The 17,910-nt window shown below is 35.5% G+C and overlaps 1 protein-coding gene across 1 annotated transcript in view; it reads left to right on the top strand.

The window, feature by feature from the left end:
* The window catches only part of SLC12A2 (solute carrier family 12 (sodium/potassium/chloride transporter), member 2), a 167,093-nt gene extending 153,615 nt beyond the window's left edge, over window positions 1–13,478 (top strand). Inside the window, exons 17-27 of the mRNA XM_009889717.1 lie at window positions 1,710–1,850; window positions 2,058–2,164; window positions 4,106–4,185; window positions 4,966–5,106; window positions 5,778–5,825; window positions 7,400–7,522; window positions 7,702–7,813; window positions 8,277–8,363; window positions 10,494–10,629; window positions 11,846–11,913; window positions 12,842–13,478. Of these exons, the coding sequence (XP_009888019.1) occupies window positions 1,710–1,850; window positions 2,058–2,164; window positions 4,106–4,185; window positions 4,966–5,106; window positions 5,778–5,825; window positions 7,400–7,522; window positions 7,702–7,813; window positions 8,277–8,363; window positions 10,494–10,629; window positions 11,846–11,913; window positions 12,842–12,977 (1,179 nt within the window). The 3' untranslated portion in view covers window positions 12,978–13,478. The remainder of the gene's footprint in view (window positions 1–1,709; window positions 1,851–2,057; window positions 2,165–4,105; window positions 4,186–4,965; window positions 5,107–5,777; window positions 5,826–7,399; window positions 7,523–7,701; window positions 7,814–8,276; window positions 8,364–10,493; window positions 10,630–11,845; window positions 11,914–12,841) is intronic.
* The last annotated feature ends 4,432 nt before the right edge of the window (window positions 13,479–17,910 follow it).

The raw sequence follows: 17,910 nt of genomic DNA, 5'->3' as shown, positions 1-17,910 counted from the left end.
TCAGGGAGATTGATTCCTCTGCAGATTTCTTACAAAGCCTGTTCTAAAATAAACCTTGAGCAGTAAATTCAGTATCAGTTTAGCCAATAGTTAAAAACCGCTGTTAAATTTGCAAGTAGTGTTTGATTCATTCAGTTATCAGATTAATTTCACTGGCAGGTGAAACAGTAATGTGAACAGGTCTTTCCTTTTCCTCTTCCCTTTCTGCCCAGCTTCACTAATTTCACTAACTTTCCCTGTTTTTTGTCAGGATAACGAGGTGTTGGGATTTTTTGAGGTTGGGGTTGTGTGACGACTGTTCTGCAGGGACACAATTTCAGCAGTTCTTGGTACCTTTTTTTTGTAGTATCTTCTATGACAGACCTGTAGACATTTTGGGGTGAGGGGCAGGAACCATGTTCATTCAACTAACTGTTCTTCAAAATCATGCTTGTCATGAGTTGTCTTAACTGTGATAGAAGATGGCTGTCATACTATGATCTATACCAAAACTTCAGTTAGCTACAGAGGCTGTTGAACCTCTGATAAGCATTGGTAAATATGTTTTAGCATATTGGGATTGTGTAGTTTCACTTCATATTTTAAGGCCAAACTTTTTCTATTACATCACTAAATACATTTATGCAAGTGTAACTTTAAATACAAAGATTGATTACTCTTAAATATGTTTAAATTTACCATGCTTACTAAATATGACTTGCTTCTGCTGTAATGAACAGATAAGAGCAAAAAAAGTTAAGGCAATCCACAGAACATACATTTTGTTAAGCAAATATTGGCCAGTTTTGTTTTCAGAAACTTTAATTCCTGTGTATACAAACTTAAAAATTCAGTGAGTGCAAAGGACAGAAACTGAGTAATAGTAGAGAGGTAAGATATCACAGATGGAATGACAGCCTTTCAGAAGCAGGGCTGTACTGAAAAGAATAAGGTGGTGTCATCCTTCTTGTAGGAAAGTAATTCTGATTAGAGATTTTCTGGGAGCATATCCTATCTCTATTTAAAATTGCTTTCCTACAAGAAGGATGACGCTACCTTAGTCTTCACTAACTCTGACCATTTGGTTAGAGTCTGTATCCTTTTGCAAAAACAGGGCCACTGTGTCCTTCAGTATATCTCATCCTGTGTTCTGCAATTTGATGTCTAGGAGGAACATAATAATTTGTCCTGATAGAAGTAATAAAAAAAGTATTTAAAGAGGAGATGGCTTTGACTGCAACATAAAACTGCAGAAGTCACACTACTGTGACAAAGGCTTTCTGATTAGGATTATGTACACACAAAGGCACACTTGTACAGCTTGAAACAAATATTCCCATAAAGCCTAGTATTAAGTCATCCTATATCTGTGTATGTTTCATTACAAAGCCCTTTCCTTTGAAAACTTCGTTATGCTTTGAAGGACAAGCTTGTGCCACCTGCTGGGGAAATGGGTTGTGCTCTGCAGGAACAAGATTGCTAAAGCTTGAGCAATTCTCTTCCTAAATGTGAGAATCTGGTCCACTCTTTGCTGCTGATAATGCCTTATATTTTGTTGTTTGGGGTTTTTTTGATAGTGTGGAAGCATTTTTTGAGGTTCTTCAAGTTTGAATTGGATTCTAGCAGTGTAATTAAAAAAAAAAAAAGGGGGGGTGGTGTTTATTACTACTCACACTCATAATTCTTGTGTTCTTGTTCCCTCTCCTCTTCTTGTTTCCTTATTTTGAAAGGGTCCTCGCAGGAAAGCCATGAAAGAACTGTCAACTGATTTAGCTAAATATCAGCGATGGCTCATTAAAAACAAGATGAAGGCTTTCTATGCACCAGTGCATGCAGAGGACTTGAGGGATGGAGGACAATACTTAATGCAGGTATACCTCTCAAATTTTTTTTTTAAACAAAAATGGTGAAAATGAACATCAAAATTGGAAGTGTTTTTATACTTTGAACTATTCTCATTTTGCAAAGTTACCATAAAACTTTGATGAAAAATACTTTGTTTTCTGCTTAAGAAAATAATAGAACCTTCAGTTGTTTCAATAACGTGTTTTTTTAAAAATATTTTTTGTTCTTCTTAGGCTGCTGGTCTGGGTAGAATGAGACCTAACACCCTTGTTGTTGGATTTAAGAAAAACTGGAGACAAAGTGACATGAGAGATGTTGAAACGTATATCAATTTATTCCAGTAAGTAGGAAATGTGGCAGTGTAGCTCTTACGTTTCAGTTCAGTATGTTTGGTAATAAGTCAAGAAGATCTTAGTTGCATGAAGTCTCTGCATTAATCCAGCAGTCTTCAATACCTTATTTTTTTCTGATACGGAAGTAAGTAAGCAAGTCTTTATAGTTTAAATAGATTAGATTTCTATATAATAACTCTTACTGTGTCAAGAGGCCTGAGGTTTAAGAGGTACTATCTTTTGAGATGGGACTAGTCTTATGTGCCAGCCTGCTGCATTTTTTAAAGCATAGCTTCTATGGAAAGTAGGATTTTTCACTCACTACTTCTGTACAGAGTAAGTGTAGTAGAGAGCGAATCAATTCTCATGATAAAATTCTATCTTCATTAAACCTTGCTCTCATATAGAAGAAATATTTTACTTACATGATACACAGCACTGATACCCAAGGTAATAATAGTAGCCAAAAGGGAGACAGAAAAAGAAATCCCAGTATAATTTGACAGTACTGAAAGGCAGACCACTTCTGGCTGAACAAATTTAGTAGAATAACTGGTGCTAAAAACACTTAAGAAAATTTGCACTTACACAGAGGGGTTTTTGTTTTTCTTTTGTGCTGCTTAACCAGCTTCATTTGTGCTTTACACTTCTCATTTATTATGCGTTTAACAGAAAGAAAGGATGGGGGATTATAGGCAGAGATTAGAAAAGGGGAAAAAATCCTATCCTCCCACTCTCCCAGTTCCTTAAGAGAAAACCAGGAGCACCAAATGCAGTGAAAAGTAAGGAAACATGTTGGTTAGTTCTTGGTTTTTCTTTTTTTCCTATTTTACTTTGGAATGGCTTGTGCTGGAAGATCTGTCAAGGCCAACAAGTCATGTGGTTCTCCACATCCCAAAAGAGAAACCTCAGGAGGTAATAACGGCAGGTCAAGCATATTTCTGGAAAATTTGTAGAAAATTGAAAGTTTCTGAAGCACACAATAGAAACACAACTAATCTGTACAGATTTAACAAATTAAATAATGACTTTAAAATGTTCACTAATGGACAAAACATTGTCTTCTTAAATCAACCTCAATTTTTCTTGCATTTATTATAGAATACGTTGATACTTTGAACATTTCTAATCAATTCTTACTACTTCTAAAGGGAAGTGTTTGAGTGAAGTCTTGAGAAATTTCTGGCTGTGGAAATGACATGGGAGGGAGTTCTCTGATTTATGACTGTTTGTAATGAGGTATTTGTAATTAAAGGACTGATGATTAATGGCTAATGCAAACTGTATGCTATGGTTAATTTCATGTTTTTCTGTCTTACATCTTGGCAGGGAGGGGTTGTCCTTTACTCCACTTCTACTCAGCCACTTATTCAGGCTTTTTGCTTGTTTCTACAATAATGAAGTTTTCCTTCTTTATTTTTTAAAGGAGCAAGCTCCTCCCCCATCAGATATAATGGGAATAGGCACATTATAGCTAACTTACAGATAATTTGATTCTAAATTACAACTTCATGGGTGTTTTTAATACCCAAATGTTTTGGAAAGACGTCAGAAATTTCTGGTGCTCAGATCAAGGATATCTATTCAAAACAAATCCCTTTATTAATGGGGGAGGTGAAAATTAAGATTTCTCAGTGTATCTTGTCATCATCTGTGCAGAACTTGACGGACCTGTTCATGTTGCTTTTATTTAATTGCTGTTTAGATAGGGGAGAGGGAGAAGGGGGAATAGTTATCTGTTCTATATCTTTCTTTTCAGGAATATGGTGTTCAGTTCACTGATGCAGTTGATAGTTTGACATTGAAAGTTAAATTGTAACACAAATTTATGATTTGGAATTTTAAATGGCAATGTTTAATCACTGGAATTTGTTCAAATACATTGTGTAAAGTAGGTCCTTTTGGAAAGAAAGTTGTAAAAAAAAAATATTTTTGTTCCTTGTGTTTAGTGATGCCTTTGACGTTCAGTATGGTGTAGTGGTCATCCGCTTAAAGGAAGGCCTGGACATTTCTCACCTTCAGGGCCAAGGTAAGATTTATTGTTTCATCTGGTGAATAACTGTTCTAATTCCCTTTTAATACTGCTTTCTGAAAATATTAAATGAAGATAAATTATTAAGAAAAACTAACAAACCAAAACACCACTCTTATAGAACAAAAATCACCGAAAAAAAACAAGCCTGAAATGTAAAATAAGAATAACCTATGTTCAGCAACAGAACTTAGTTTTCAGTGTCTCAACTTTCTGCACTTGTAAGCTGTATATAGTTGCTTCCCAAGGATTTATGATCTTATTGAAACGCATTAAAGAGGCTGCCAAATAGGTTCCAAATACTTGATACCAAAGCCTAGAAATCATGAAAACAACAAATGTTGCATGATCCAATAATGCTATGGGTTTGGTGTGGGTTGCCAGCCTACCCCTACACTCACTAGTTTAGAGATCTCGGCTCAAGTTTAGAAAGGTTTACTATTTTCAATGAAGAAGACTTGGTTATACTTTGTAGTACTGGTCTTAAGCCAAAGAGTATCATTTCAGTTAAATTTCAAGCAGAATAATGAAGGAAATGTGTGAGCTTTGGAAATCACAGCTCTGCTCAGAGGAGGAGCCTCTTTGTTCTCTGAAGCAGTTCGTATAAGATTTTTTTGTTGTTCCCCACTTCTATTTTTTTCCCCACTCTTTGCCATAGCATAACAGTTGCAGTAGAGCTCCACCAACTGTGAACCATCTCAGTATAGTCATGTACCTTTGTTGATACCATTTGGAACAATTAAGTGGTTTATAATGTTTTTCTTTGCTTTCTCAAAGAAGAGTTACTGTCATCCCAAGAAAAATCTCCATGTACCAAGGATGTCATAGTAAAAGTGGATTATAGCAAGAAATCTGAGACAGACACTTCTATAGCTTTTGCTCCATCATCTAGTGAAAGAACTTCCACTCTACATAAAGGTAACTTGCCAGTTAGTAATGAAATTTGAATTCTCACTCTTTCTCTCTCTCATTCTCTTCAGTTCCTCTCTCCCCTCACCAAGGAATTATTTAAGGGATTCTCGTGTCTGTGGAACAGAAGTGTGTCATGCTTTTCTAGCTGTTGATGTCTAATCACTTAAGTGCTTTGGTTTTAGAGCTTACCAGTATGTAAAATAAATCCTTCATGTCTAGTCCCCCGAGTAAACAGGTGGTAGACAATGACCTAAAATGGATTTTCTTTGTTAATGAGTTTGACAGGCATTAAAAATTGCTTGAGAATTGTGCCCATACATCTATATAGTATGTGTGATTTGAAGGCTGCTAAATTTATGAAGGTTTTTTCACTAGAACTAATTTGTGTTAACAGACGCAAATCGTTCAAGATACTTCTATATGACAATAACGAACTTTCCTCTTCTTTTTAAGTAAAAGCTTGGAGTGACTTAAGTAAGCAATATGATGCCTTTTTTTTTAAGGTACAAATATATCTTAGGGTCTGGTAGACTGCATTTGTGTGCTTTTCTTTGTATAAAAACCCATTTCATTCTACATCTTTATTTTCTTTTTTTTTTTAAATACACTAGTAGTGTTTTCACTAACGTCATAAAAGAAATTAACCTTTTTATTTTGTATCTTTAAAAATCTTCCAGAGGAGGACGAGGATGGAAAGACTCCAACACAACCACTGTTGAAAAAAGGCAGGCATTTTCCACCTTTTTGTGTTAAATCATTCTTTCGCATTGTTAATTTCAGTTTTCCTTTTGTACTCCTTTCTACATATACATATGAGAGAGAGAGGAAAATATCAGCCATGCAGTGTTGATTTGTTTCTTATCTGTTTTGGAATGTGCTTCATCTTGAGGAATTAGGCCATGGAAAAAATGCAACTTTGTGGGAAGTCCCAATACGGTTGCTACTGAGAAAAGATTGTGCATGTGTCTGAGAGTTATGTTGGATAATTCTTTTTGTATTTTTTTCAACTATTGTTCCTAAGTAACATTTGAAATGTGTTCAGGAGCTTGCTTAGTTCTCTGTGTCTCAGGTATCTGTCTGGGTCCTTACTTCCTTTAGGAGTAAGGGAAATGCAACCTAATGGTATAGTGGAAGTGCTCCATCAGTCCATTCAGGAGATCTTCTAAAGTCATAGTTGTTACTGTGTTATTTGGAATTGTTCAATAGCTTGCAAATTAATGCATAATATAGCCATTCAGTGAGATTAACACCTGAAATAACGCGAAGTAGTCATTCAAATAAACAGCATTTTGGATATGATTTGAGCAGTTTTCACTTCCTGGTTTATTTCAGACTTTTTTTGAGTTAAGCAAATATTTTTGTCTTAATTAAGATTCATCTAAATTTGACGCTTTCTTCATAATTTCAACAGCTAGAAGCTATTGTGTTTTAAGAATGGAAAGTGAGATTACATCTTGAAGCACAAGATGGCAGTTTGGAAGAAGTCCCAGTATGCACTAAAGTAGTATATTAATGTAAATCAGTCACAGATGTACTCAAAATTTTAAAATTCCTAATAAAATAAGGACTGAGATGAATATCAAAATCCTGGTTCTTGTTCAAACTGAGGTTTTAATTAAGGGAAGAGGGTTAGTCTTGGGTTTTATTTTTTTTTTACAACCATGGAAAAATTTATGGTGTTGATCTGTGTTAATCTAATCGAAAATGCCATTGTTGTCCTCAGCAAATCCAATAACTTTGTTATGCAAAATAATCTATATTGTGCTTCAGAGCCTTGCACACGCAAAACAGTACTTGTTGCAGAAGATAGAATTCCAATACGCAGAACTAGCTTTTATTTTCAACCCATACTGGATGGGTTGAAAATCCAAAATGGATTTTAGGAAAGAAAAAAAAAGTGCTCAGGACATCGGATTTACTTGTAAATTAGTATCCACATGTTGTAAGGCAAGTTTTGTCATATGCAAGAGGTAGCAAGAATGCTCTGAAGTACGTATGCAAGGCTAGTTAAATTGTCCAGGCAAATGACTGTATAAAGATCTTACAGATGCTTCATGTGTCACATGCCTGTTAAATGACTTGAGGTTTAAATCTTTAATTGCTGAAGTTACGAGTTTGCAGACTGCCTAAATACAGCTCAGTTTACATCCATTCAATCAAAATTTGGAGTCAGGTTGGGGGGGAAGAAACAATTTTTGTTTAAACTTAGACATCACAAAATATTAAGTTGCATTTGGTGAATTTCAGGGTGATTAAGCAAACCACTTCAAAAATGAAATTTCATCGTACTCTTTTCCAGATTCAAAGAGCCCATCTTCTCCTTTAAACTTGGCTGACCAAAGACTACTTGATGCTAGTACCCAGTTTCAGAAGAAACAAGGCAAAAGCAATATTGATGTCTGGTGGCTCTTTGATGATGGAGGTAATGTGCCGTATACTTCAGAAACAAACATTGGAAAAAAAAAATACTCAAGTGATTTTGAATTAACTGTTAATAACTTTGTTTCAGTCAGTTCATTTATGGATTACAAATTTGTACTGTTAAACTCTTAACACAATAACGTGTTTTCTGAATCTTCTCAAATTCTGGCCAAAATGCAGGTTTGACACTGTTGATTCCGTATCTTCTTACAACCAAAAAGAAGTGGAAAGACTGTAAGATCAGAGTGTTCATTGGTGGAAAAATAAACAGGATTGATCATGACAGAAGAGCGTAAGTTTACCTTTAAAAATTTTATTTCAAATGCTAGTAGAGCATGTTACGTGGTATATGACTTTCTCTTCCTAGTAGCCTTCTTTCAATTGTTGATTAAGTTGTAATCATATTCTATTCTCCTTCTTCAAAAAAGTTCCATTTCCCACAGATTGTTTTGGATGAGATACCTCAAGTTAAACTAATTTTTCTGCAGCATTGTCTGACACTAAAATTTTCTTTTTAAAATACTTTGACTTTAAGGGAGAACTCTTCTGAGTTTTATGGTTTTAAAATGTTGGGGTTTTTTCCCAAGCATGTTGTTGATTTATAGCTGTATGCCGGGTCAGTTTGATTTTTTTGTATCATATTTAAGTCGCTGTTTTTTCTTCAACTAGTGCTTTTATTACCAAACATCTATCTCTTCACAGTGTGAAATAATTAAAAACCTGATTATGCATAAAGGCTTGTTTTTCTGATACAGGATGGCTACTTTGCTCAGCAAATTTCGGATAGACTTCTCGGACATAATGGTTCTCGGGGATATTAATACTAAGCCAAAGAAAGAGAAGTAAGTCTTAAAAAAACCCCAACTTCTTTGTTAGTTGAATTCTTGATGTCTTTCATGAATTTAGAATACCTCTTTCTTTCCTACATAACAGTTTTGATAGAGTAGTTACTATGACATCCAGTATTTCACAAAAATGCAGGAAATAAATTAAGCAATAACTCCTGCATCCAAGAACACAGAACTTAGTATTTTTTAAATCTCTAGCCCTTAGACTGTAATATTAAATTTAGAAAAATACAGTTTTAAAAAATCCAGTTTGTCTGGAGCAATCTTCTTTAAAAAGAGAAATGCTCACAAAAACGTAGATGGTCTTTATCTTCCTTGGAGTCTTAATGTAATGTAACAAAGCTTGGTCTTCAAATAGCCTGATTTGGTTATTTTTTTAAAATTGCTAGGACTTTTAATTTACACAGGAATGATCATAAATGCGACACTTCTGATTTTTGTGTTTAAAAAAATATTAATTGTAGATGGCTCTCAGTACAAATCTATAACAGAATGTGTAAGATTAAAAATATTATCCTCCTTTCCCTTCAAGTCTTCTTTAGTATGTTGAAGTTGTAAAAATACCTTTTACAGGGATGTGCATGTATCTGAATAATTTGACATGTCATGCAAATTAGGAAATACTGTTTTACAACTTATTTAAATGGTGAATGCTAATACGCATTCTTTATACCCTGCTTTTTAATCACCTTGTGTAAGCTTAGAGGTAGCACGCATTTATGCATAAAAAGTTGAGATTGTAGAATTACATGGAATTATTTTTATTTCATAGAAGTGATCCATGAGATATTTCTTATGAGAGCACTTTTTCTGTCTCTCTGGATACATTCTCCCCAATATATCCAAAGCCTTTCTAAGATAACAGTTGGCATTAACAATAGCTGTAAACTAAGTGGAGAAAGATGATTTAATTTTAACAGTTGCTGTGCTATGTAATAGAATATTGTTAATACTTCTTTTTGTTCAGCCAAAAAAAGATCACATTTGAGTGTTCCCTTTTGATGAAGGTGAAGTCATTGTATTAACAAACTTCAGTAAAGACCACCAAGGGTAGAAAAAAAGCTGTGCGGGGGTTTCCTGGAGGAATGGGAACACCTCAGGGAGTTGGGGGAAGTGTTTAACTATATGGAACTTAATGTTACACATGCTGATACTACAATATCAGTAATATATAATAAGAGGTATTCCTTAAAGTTTGTTAAACTTTCCACACTGTACTTTGCAACCACAGGAGATTGGCAATACCTTGTCGTCTTTATAAAAACAACAACATTCAAATAGCATCAAAATGCAGTTATTTGATTGGTTGTAAGGCATGTATTTCAGTATGTTCCACTAAAAATCTTCTTTATTTTTCTCACATCTCACATGCTGGGGCTATTGAAAGACAAGCTACTTTCATAACTTCTGGCAGCCTTAGTTTGTTGTTAAAGTATCCTAATGTGGATAAAGTAGGGTAATGTAAGTTGTTCTTTCTAGTAGAAATGAATGCCTGTTTGGTCTTCATAAGGTTTTCTTTCAAAGTTGTTGCTCAAGTTCAAGTAAATTCAAAGTAGCACTTCGTATTCTAGTAAGTGCAACAGGAAGACTAAACAAGATAGCTGTAGTTATTTGTGTTTGAATGTGGCTCTCAGATTGCATTGCAAAGATAAAAAAGAAGCAAAATAAAAGTATCAGGCCAAAATCCTCATGGTACTAGCATGAGACTTGATAGCTGTTTTTAGTTTGACGTATACTCTTTCTTTCAAATTTAATTCTGAAGAAGCTACTGTTAATTACTATACATTCTAAGGTAGTACTCTTGAACTTTCAAACAATTATAATAAAACTCTAGCAAAAGATGTTTGTTTTGTTTTGCCTTTTTTTTTAAACTGGCTTAAACTTTATATTTAGTTGTGTGATGAACAGTGAAAGCTCCTATAGATGTCCCTAACTGATTGTTGAATTATAATGTCTGCGTATACAAATAGCTGATTTGATCTTCTAACTGCAATTGGCAGGGAAAAAAAATCAGTTCACTTTATTTTACATCGTAATAAAACTTAATTTCTGATACCATGAAAGTCATTGCTGACATACAGACTTATACCTGTTTTAATATGGCTGTTCACTTAATTGTTCCAGTATTGCAGCTTTTGAAGAAATGATAGAGCCCTTCCGACTTCATGAAGATGATAAAGAACAAGATGTTGCAGATAAAATGAAGGAGGATGAACCATGGAGGATAACAGATAATGAACTTGAGCTTTACAAAACAAAGGTTCTGTATTCTTCTGGGTGTTATGTTAAATGTTCTTAAAACTTTTTTATCCTACTGCATTTGAGGACATGCTATCAATGAGTTCATTTTTGCTATTCTCTCTTCCGTAGCTGTTTTTATGAATGGCTGATGGCAAGCAGCATCTAAAACCATTTAGATGGTTCACAAAAAAAAGGAAGAAATGTTTTCGCATTTGGGGAGAGGACAGCTAAATTGCTTTCCTACAGTATTTCAACAGTTAATTTAGAATAATATAGTCTATAGTCAGCTGTTTGTTGACTTTTTTTTTGACTAAACAAATATTTTTGCTTCATTATTAAAAAAAACCCACCATACTACATCTAGTTGTAGTGTTAAGGAGCAATTAAAGGTTTGACATTTTTCCCAAGCAGTTGTGAGATATGAAGACATCAGAGGTATTCCTTCTCAGGTGCTTCTATGCAGGAGACCCAGGTAGCATCCTATAACAGAATGCAGATAGAGAAGTATCTAAAGAAAGACTGGTTAAACTTTCAGTGATCCTAAGTTCTTAAAGATGGTCCTGAGTATATTCCACACTGCCAAAACTCATTTCAGTGAGATAACTGAAGTGATTTATTCTCTAGTCTGCTGAAAGCTTAATGGTTTTTGCAGACACTAGCCTACAGACTAACTAGACTTCAGCTCACTTGAGAACAACAGAACTGTAAGACATGGTTAACCCAAAATCTTTGCTAGAAAGTTAGCTGACATAAGAAAACCGAAAATTACTGAGGAAGCTACCTCAGATGTTGAGGGGGATAAGGTAGTAAAAAAAGGCAGGCCTGTTATGGAGGTAGCTTACCAAATGAAGATCAGGGTTTACTTTTGTAAGACCTGCTCACTATGAGCTTATAGAATATAGTTAAAAGAACCTTGAAGAGAACATAAAGGGTCCTTGCTTCTCGGAGCTATGGAGGATGGTATCGTTATTCAAGGAACTATCTTAAATTTAGTTTCCATGGTACTTAATTTGGCTTACTTGCACATTCTAAGCTTACTGCTTTCTCCTCTCCCAACCTTGCAACCATAGGTATTTCAGAAAAATTAACAAGTTGCCAAACTGAGGTGGCAGTTACGTGCTTTCTATAAATGACTTATATCAATTGATCATAACTAGTTTTAATTTTTCTTGAATAAATGAACTTCTTGTAGTTTTATATAAAAATCTTTCTAACAAGTTTCAATTTCATTACAGACTTATCGCCAGATTAGACTAAATGAGTTGCTGAAAGAACATTCAAGTACAGCTAACATAATTGTCATGTAAGTAAATGATGTGTACTGTAACCCTAATCGATATAGAACTGTAATTTGAAATACAAATATATGTAAATGCAGGTTAGGAAAAGGCCTGTGCCTTGGCATTAAAGTGTAGAAATACTCAAGGAGGTTTCAGTGCTGAAAGTATTTATTAGAAGTATGGAGCTACTATACTGATGAATGAAAAATGGCCTGTTCAGTTTCATGCTTCTGATAACACTGCTTGAGGTGATTACCTCCACATTTATAGTGCGGCTCAGGATTTTCACATTCTTTCCACTCCCACATGCGAACTATTCCACTCTTTCAGGTCCTTCCTTTCAGTTCTTTTTCTAGGAAATCTCTCTAGATAAGTTAGATGATCATCCTACTGATGAATTTCCATGGAATTGTGTTTGTTGTAAGCAAGTAGAATGCACATTGCAGGTTTCTTGCTGTGTTTTTCTTCAGGAGCCTGCTTCAGAGCTCCATGAAGTCATACTACAAGTGAAGTCTGAGCAGGGCAAATACACTTACAGTAGGTTTTTCAAAAGAAAAGAGCATGGGATGTTTTGGAAGGAAGAAGCAGTATTAGACTGCACCAACCTGTCATTGTATGAAAAATCTGTACTTTTAAATCTTGAAGAGTCTTTCAAAAGACGGACTCTCTTCCACTGAGGAGAATTCTTTGTGAAACTACCTGAATACAAAATGGCAGTAAGAGGCCAAAAGTGAGGGGTAGATAGATGTAAAGGCCTGTGGTGCTTAAGATAGGAATTCTCAACTGGTTAACTGAATTATGAGGGGGGAAAAAAAAAAAACTAAAAAGGTTAGGAAATTTGACTTAATGTATACTCCTTTGCAGAATCATACTTTCATATTTATATGGTATGACTTGCACTCCACCAGGTTTTTCTAATTGTTGAATTCTTTTTTTCCTTGTGAATTGTAGGAGTTTGCCAGTTGCACGAAAAGGTGCGGTTTCTAGTGCACTGTACATGGCCTGGCTAGAAGCTCTTTCTAAAGATCTGCCACCAATTCTCCTTGTTCGTGGGAATCATCAGAGTGTTCTTACCTTCTATTCCTAAGAGTACTGCACATGGGACAGCTGTGATGAAATGGTACTTCAGTGCCCAGGGGAGAGTGACTGACATGGTCTATAGTTTATTAACATTACATAGGCAAAAAGTGACTCTTCTTTCACTATTTCACTGACTTGAAAGCACACAAGGAAAGTCACTGTATTTCTAAAGTTGTGACATCTTCAGTTTTATTCTATATTTTCTGTAATTTAATCTTGCTTAATGGGGGAGGACTCCTTGTTAGACTGAAGAACAAGTCAAGCTTTTTGTTTGCTATTTGAATAGCAGCAATAAAATGTTTTATTTTTGATCAATGAAAGGATTATAGATTTATAAAAGCCTTTTAGCCTTGAGGTGCCTTCTGAAATTAACCAAATCTCATCCATACATCCTATTTTGTAAATTTATATAGAATGTCAAAATCTGCCTTCAACTAATAGTTTAGATCAGACTTCCTTTAGTTTCTAGTCTCTTCCATATTACAATAAAAATGAATGCTGCTTTTCAGTCTTCCATTGAGCTATTAGTTCTTAGTACTGTATGTTTTCTATTGTCAGAAAGTTTTTGTTTTTTATTATTACGTCTGTTAGATTTTAAGGTGAGAATTGGGGCAGGTCAGTTGAACTAAAACAAATTCCTGATTTTATTATCAAGACTTCTCGCTATTAAATTTTGTAGCGGTCAAAATAAAACTAATCCTACTAGGAGAGCGGATCCTTTTCTCAAATTTGACAATGTGTGCTACTTTGGCATTAGTCCAAGATACACAGCTAACACCAGGTACCTTGGCGAAGGATAGTGGTCAGTCTCTGCTCTGTCGCTCTAATAGGAAACCAAATTAATCTTACTGGCTGAGGCTCTTTATCTTACTACAAATTAGAAGGAAAGAAAAAGACCTGTCCTAATTCTTGGCCTATTATGTTTTGGTGTCACTTTCAACTTATTTTGAAACAAAACTCAACTTAAGGCTTGAATGGGGATAATATAAGCAATGTGATGCTATCTAACAGAAAACAGTAAACACTATGTGGAATCTTGCTATCCAATATGAAATGTAAAAGCTACAGTTCTCTCGCATTTTTCAACAAATGGTTAAAAGGACCACTAGTTACTAGGGGAGATGTTTTTAGGTCAATTCATTCAGTTGTCAGAAAATACATTTAGTCTTATTAAATAATACTCAGGTTTGATTGTCTAGCAGTTTAGATCTATTCCATACATCCTACTTTATACATTTTCTATGTTCAATAAAGAAACTGCCAATCTTGTGTGCCCTTTCATTGTGTATTTTGAAAACATAATTTAGCCTACTATGAACACCTACACAAGGAATTTCACTAGAGCCTTTGTATTAAGGTTAGTAATGTGAACTCTTTTTAAAATTCCTATTATATTTTGGATAGAAAGGATTGCCTAAAAACATTTCACAAGCTTTTGATATTAGCATTGGTCATGCTACTGGATCAATTTACCAGTGGGTGAGTGACTTTCATTTAAGGATGCACAGAAAAGATGTATTTTTATGCTAAACACAAGATCAAATTGAAATGTAACTGTTCCTTTTGAAGGACAAAGCATAATCATTGTGTGGCAAGGCAGAGCTTCAAGTTGTTGTGATTAAGGATAAAAATACTCTACACAGTGCAGTAGACACTGTTGTCAAGTTCTTGGTAAACTATAAAAAATCTTTTTGCTGTTTCTGTCAATTGGATTTAAGACTAATGAATCATGTCACTTAAAAAAAAAAAAAAAACCACAAACAAACATGCATGTTTTGCTGCTAAGTGTGAGATAACTGATGCCAGCATGAACCCAGCTTGTTATGATAAACATTATAAGACAAGACAGTTTGCAGTAAGTGTTTTTTTCCTTCCCTGTGAGGGGGTGGGGATCAAACTTACCAACGTATCGATTACAGGTCTTACAGTGTTGTTAGGGGATAAGGATGTCACATTGTGAATGTGGAATCATTGCCATGTTTCTTCTTCTTTTGTGGGTTACATTCTTTTGAACAGATGGACAGTAAGGCATGGACTTAGTGCTGCTATCTTAAAAAAAAAAAAAAAAGTGCACAGGTACACTTATTTAAAATATTTTTGCCCATTCAGGAAACCATTGCTTGTGATCTGTAACACAGAAACCAAATGAATTGTGTGTATACATGCATATATGTGTATAAAATTATATAAAATATATCTAAATATGCATATGGGGATAGTTAAGGTAATGTCTGTGAAATAACATAGGATGCTTTTCACATGCACTCTCAGAAGTCCACTAATGCTAGGCATGAGGTCAAGTTTCAAGATTATTTGCTACACTAAAATTTCAATAGTTAATGATAATTGTTTGCAACAGACGTCAGTTAGTGGTGGTCACTCCAACTTCTGCTTTGATTTTGACGCCAAATTTAGTTATGTTCCAATCACTATTAATTACTTGAAAAATGAAATCACTTACACATGGCAATTCATACCTTCTATAGATTAAGTTTCTTTGTATGGGTTTAGAAAGACATTAATAGCTGGAGAAAATCAATTATTTATTTGTTCACTTATATTTGTATTTAGTTTTCCTTTTACATACATTCTTTTTATATGCTTTTTCTGACATTACATATTTAAAAATAACTGAAAATAATTTAAAGATTTGAGCGTTAGTGGGTAATGGCCCACTTGAAGATGTAAGATTTGATACTGTACTGTAACTGTCACACACAAATGCTTTTCTAATGTTTTAACGTAATTATTGCAGTTAATACTTTGTACCAGGGGGATGTCACTGCAATAAAAGGAAGTGAATTCAATACAACTGTCTTGTCCAATAAAGCCTTTTTTTATTGGTGCGGTATAGGGAATAATGTTCATAGTTTAACAGACTAATGATGAAAGTAGTTCCTGATGTATGAATATGCTTACTGCATGCACCTGATACTTACCTTTATTGTGGAATTTGCATAGAATCATGAGTAGAATTTAAAGCCATTCAGGTGTATGGGGAGTGTTTGCTGCTACTGGGTTAGGAACAGCAGTGGTTGCATAAGACAAATAAACCTTGTTTTGCTCTCTGAATTTGTCATGACTTGCCTGACAATGCAGACCAATCTGCAATACGTGGTATGATTAAGCTGGAACATCACTATCTGAAAATTTGTTCCTATTACGTATGTAACTTGTTTTGCCTCTGAATACAGTGAAGGACTGCCTAACTCTTTCTTCCTCAAAACAGTAGCCTACTGGGATATGAGGAAATACGTTGGGAAAATCACTTGTAAGACTCAGTTGCAAAGCTGCTTGTATGGAAGACAAGTTTGGCCTCAACTCCACTAATGTACATTCAACACGAAACTAGTTGAAAAAAAAATCTAAGTTTAAGAGCATAACAAGAAATGGCAAGTTGTTTTCTTATAGCAAATGATAGATACTTAGAACCACTGAAGAACTTTTTAACCTCATCAATTTTGGTGTTTCCCAGTGTAGATGGGTGACTGAGGATTTTTATTTGAAAATTAACCTCTAATAAATTCAGACTTCTACTGTTTATCCTTAATGTACTAAATACTTTGAGTTTTGCCATGCATTTAAATCTAGGCCTTGAGAGTGAATTTTGGAGACCAATGGAAAGCAAATGCTTGGAACGCAAAGTACACTGCCACCTTCCATGGCATTGGTTGTCACCTGTTTCAGTATGTAAAGAGGTAAAGGAGAAAGACTGCAGCAGTTCTTCTAGATCCTCCTGTTTGCTGGAGAAATGGTTGATCTAAATAAGGATGCAGGATAATTAGCTGAATTCACAGATAAGTGACTTCATGTATGCTTTCAAAGCTAAAAAATGAAAACTGGATCAAGGTTGATCTCATAACTTGGCTACACAATCAAATAGTGAAGGTTGACCCTGCATAGTAACCTGTTTTGATTTTGTTTTCAAACAGGAAAGCAGGACTCTTCACCTTGGTGAATGTTCTTCATTAGTCTAGTTACTTCTTGTATAACCTCTTTAGGATCCTGTAAATGTTGCCTCTATACCTAAAACCTGGTTTATGTTCAGCTGGAGCAGGAGCTAGGCTTCAGGTCTGTGAGACTATAAAGGCATTGAATGATGTTCTGCTTCTGCGCAAGTGCCTTGCTTCCCTTTGGTGCAGGGTGAAAACTTCTTGGCACTTGGCAGTGTGTCATCAAATCTTTGCTACTCTGCCTCTCAACAGTGTGGCGTGGAACAGATTTTTTTCAGAGTTAAGACTGTGGATTAAGTTGGTGGAGGCTGATGCCTGCATCTACGAGAGGGGGGAAAGAAGCTGGTGGAAATCACCACCTTGTTAACTTTTGAACTGGAAGAGTACGCGCTGAAGCAGTAGCATGCACCTTCTCCGAACAGAAGCAGGGAAGACCTTTCTCCTGAAATGTAAGGCGTCTTCCTAAAATGCCCAGAAGTCCATCTCACAATGACAAAGAAACCGTACTCTATCCTTTAGGCTGTATACATCCAACCTGATGACAAGGTGCATAACCGTGTGTGACCTGGCGTTAACCCAAACCTATGCTGACTGTTTACCCCAGTTCTCACTGGTGGCAGTAGGCACAGAACTGAAAGCAGAAAAAGGAAACCTGAGACCAGCTTCTTTGCTGGTCTCACCCTTGAGCTGCTCTCTCTCTTGGAGAAAAGGCTGGCTTTGCAGCACCAAGGACCTCCTTTCCCCCCTGCCCTCTGCCAGCCTGCCTCCCTTCCCTGCCTGCACTGCTTGTGCAGGCCCAGGGGTGCTAAGCTGCTGTCGCATTGCCTGCGCAGCGATGTTTACCTGCATGTCCCAACGTACTGGGGAGAAGGAAAAGGGAATCGTTCAGGATTTAAGATGTCAGCCAATGCTAAATGTAAGTTTTTAAGCACCCTCGCGCCAAATACCGCCATTTCGCGCGCCTCACAGCCCTGCCGCCCCCCAGGC

Source organism: Charadrius vociferus, unplaced genomic scaffold, assembly GCF_000708025.1.
Source record: "Charadrius vociferus isolate BGI_N301 unplaced genomic scaffold, ASM70802v2 scaffold377, whole genome shotgun sequence".
NCBI lineage: Eukaryota > Metazoa > Chordata > Aves > Charadriiformes > Charadriidae > Charadrius > Charadrius vociferus.
This window is presented reverse-complemented; position numbering and strand designations above follow the sequence as displayed.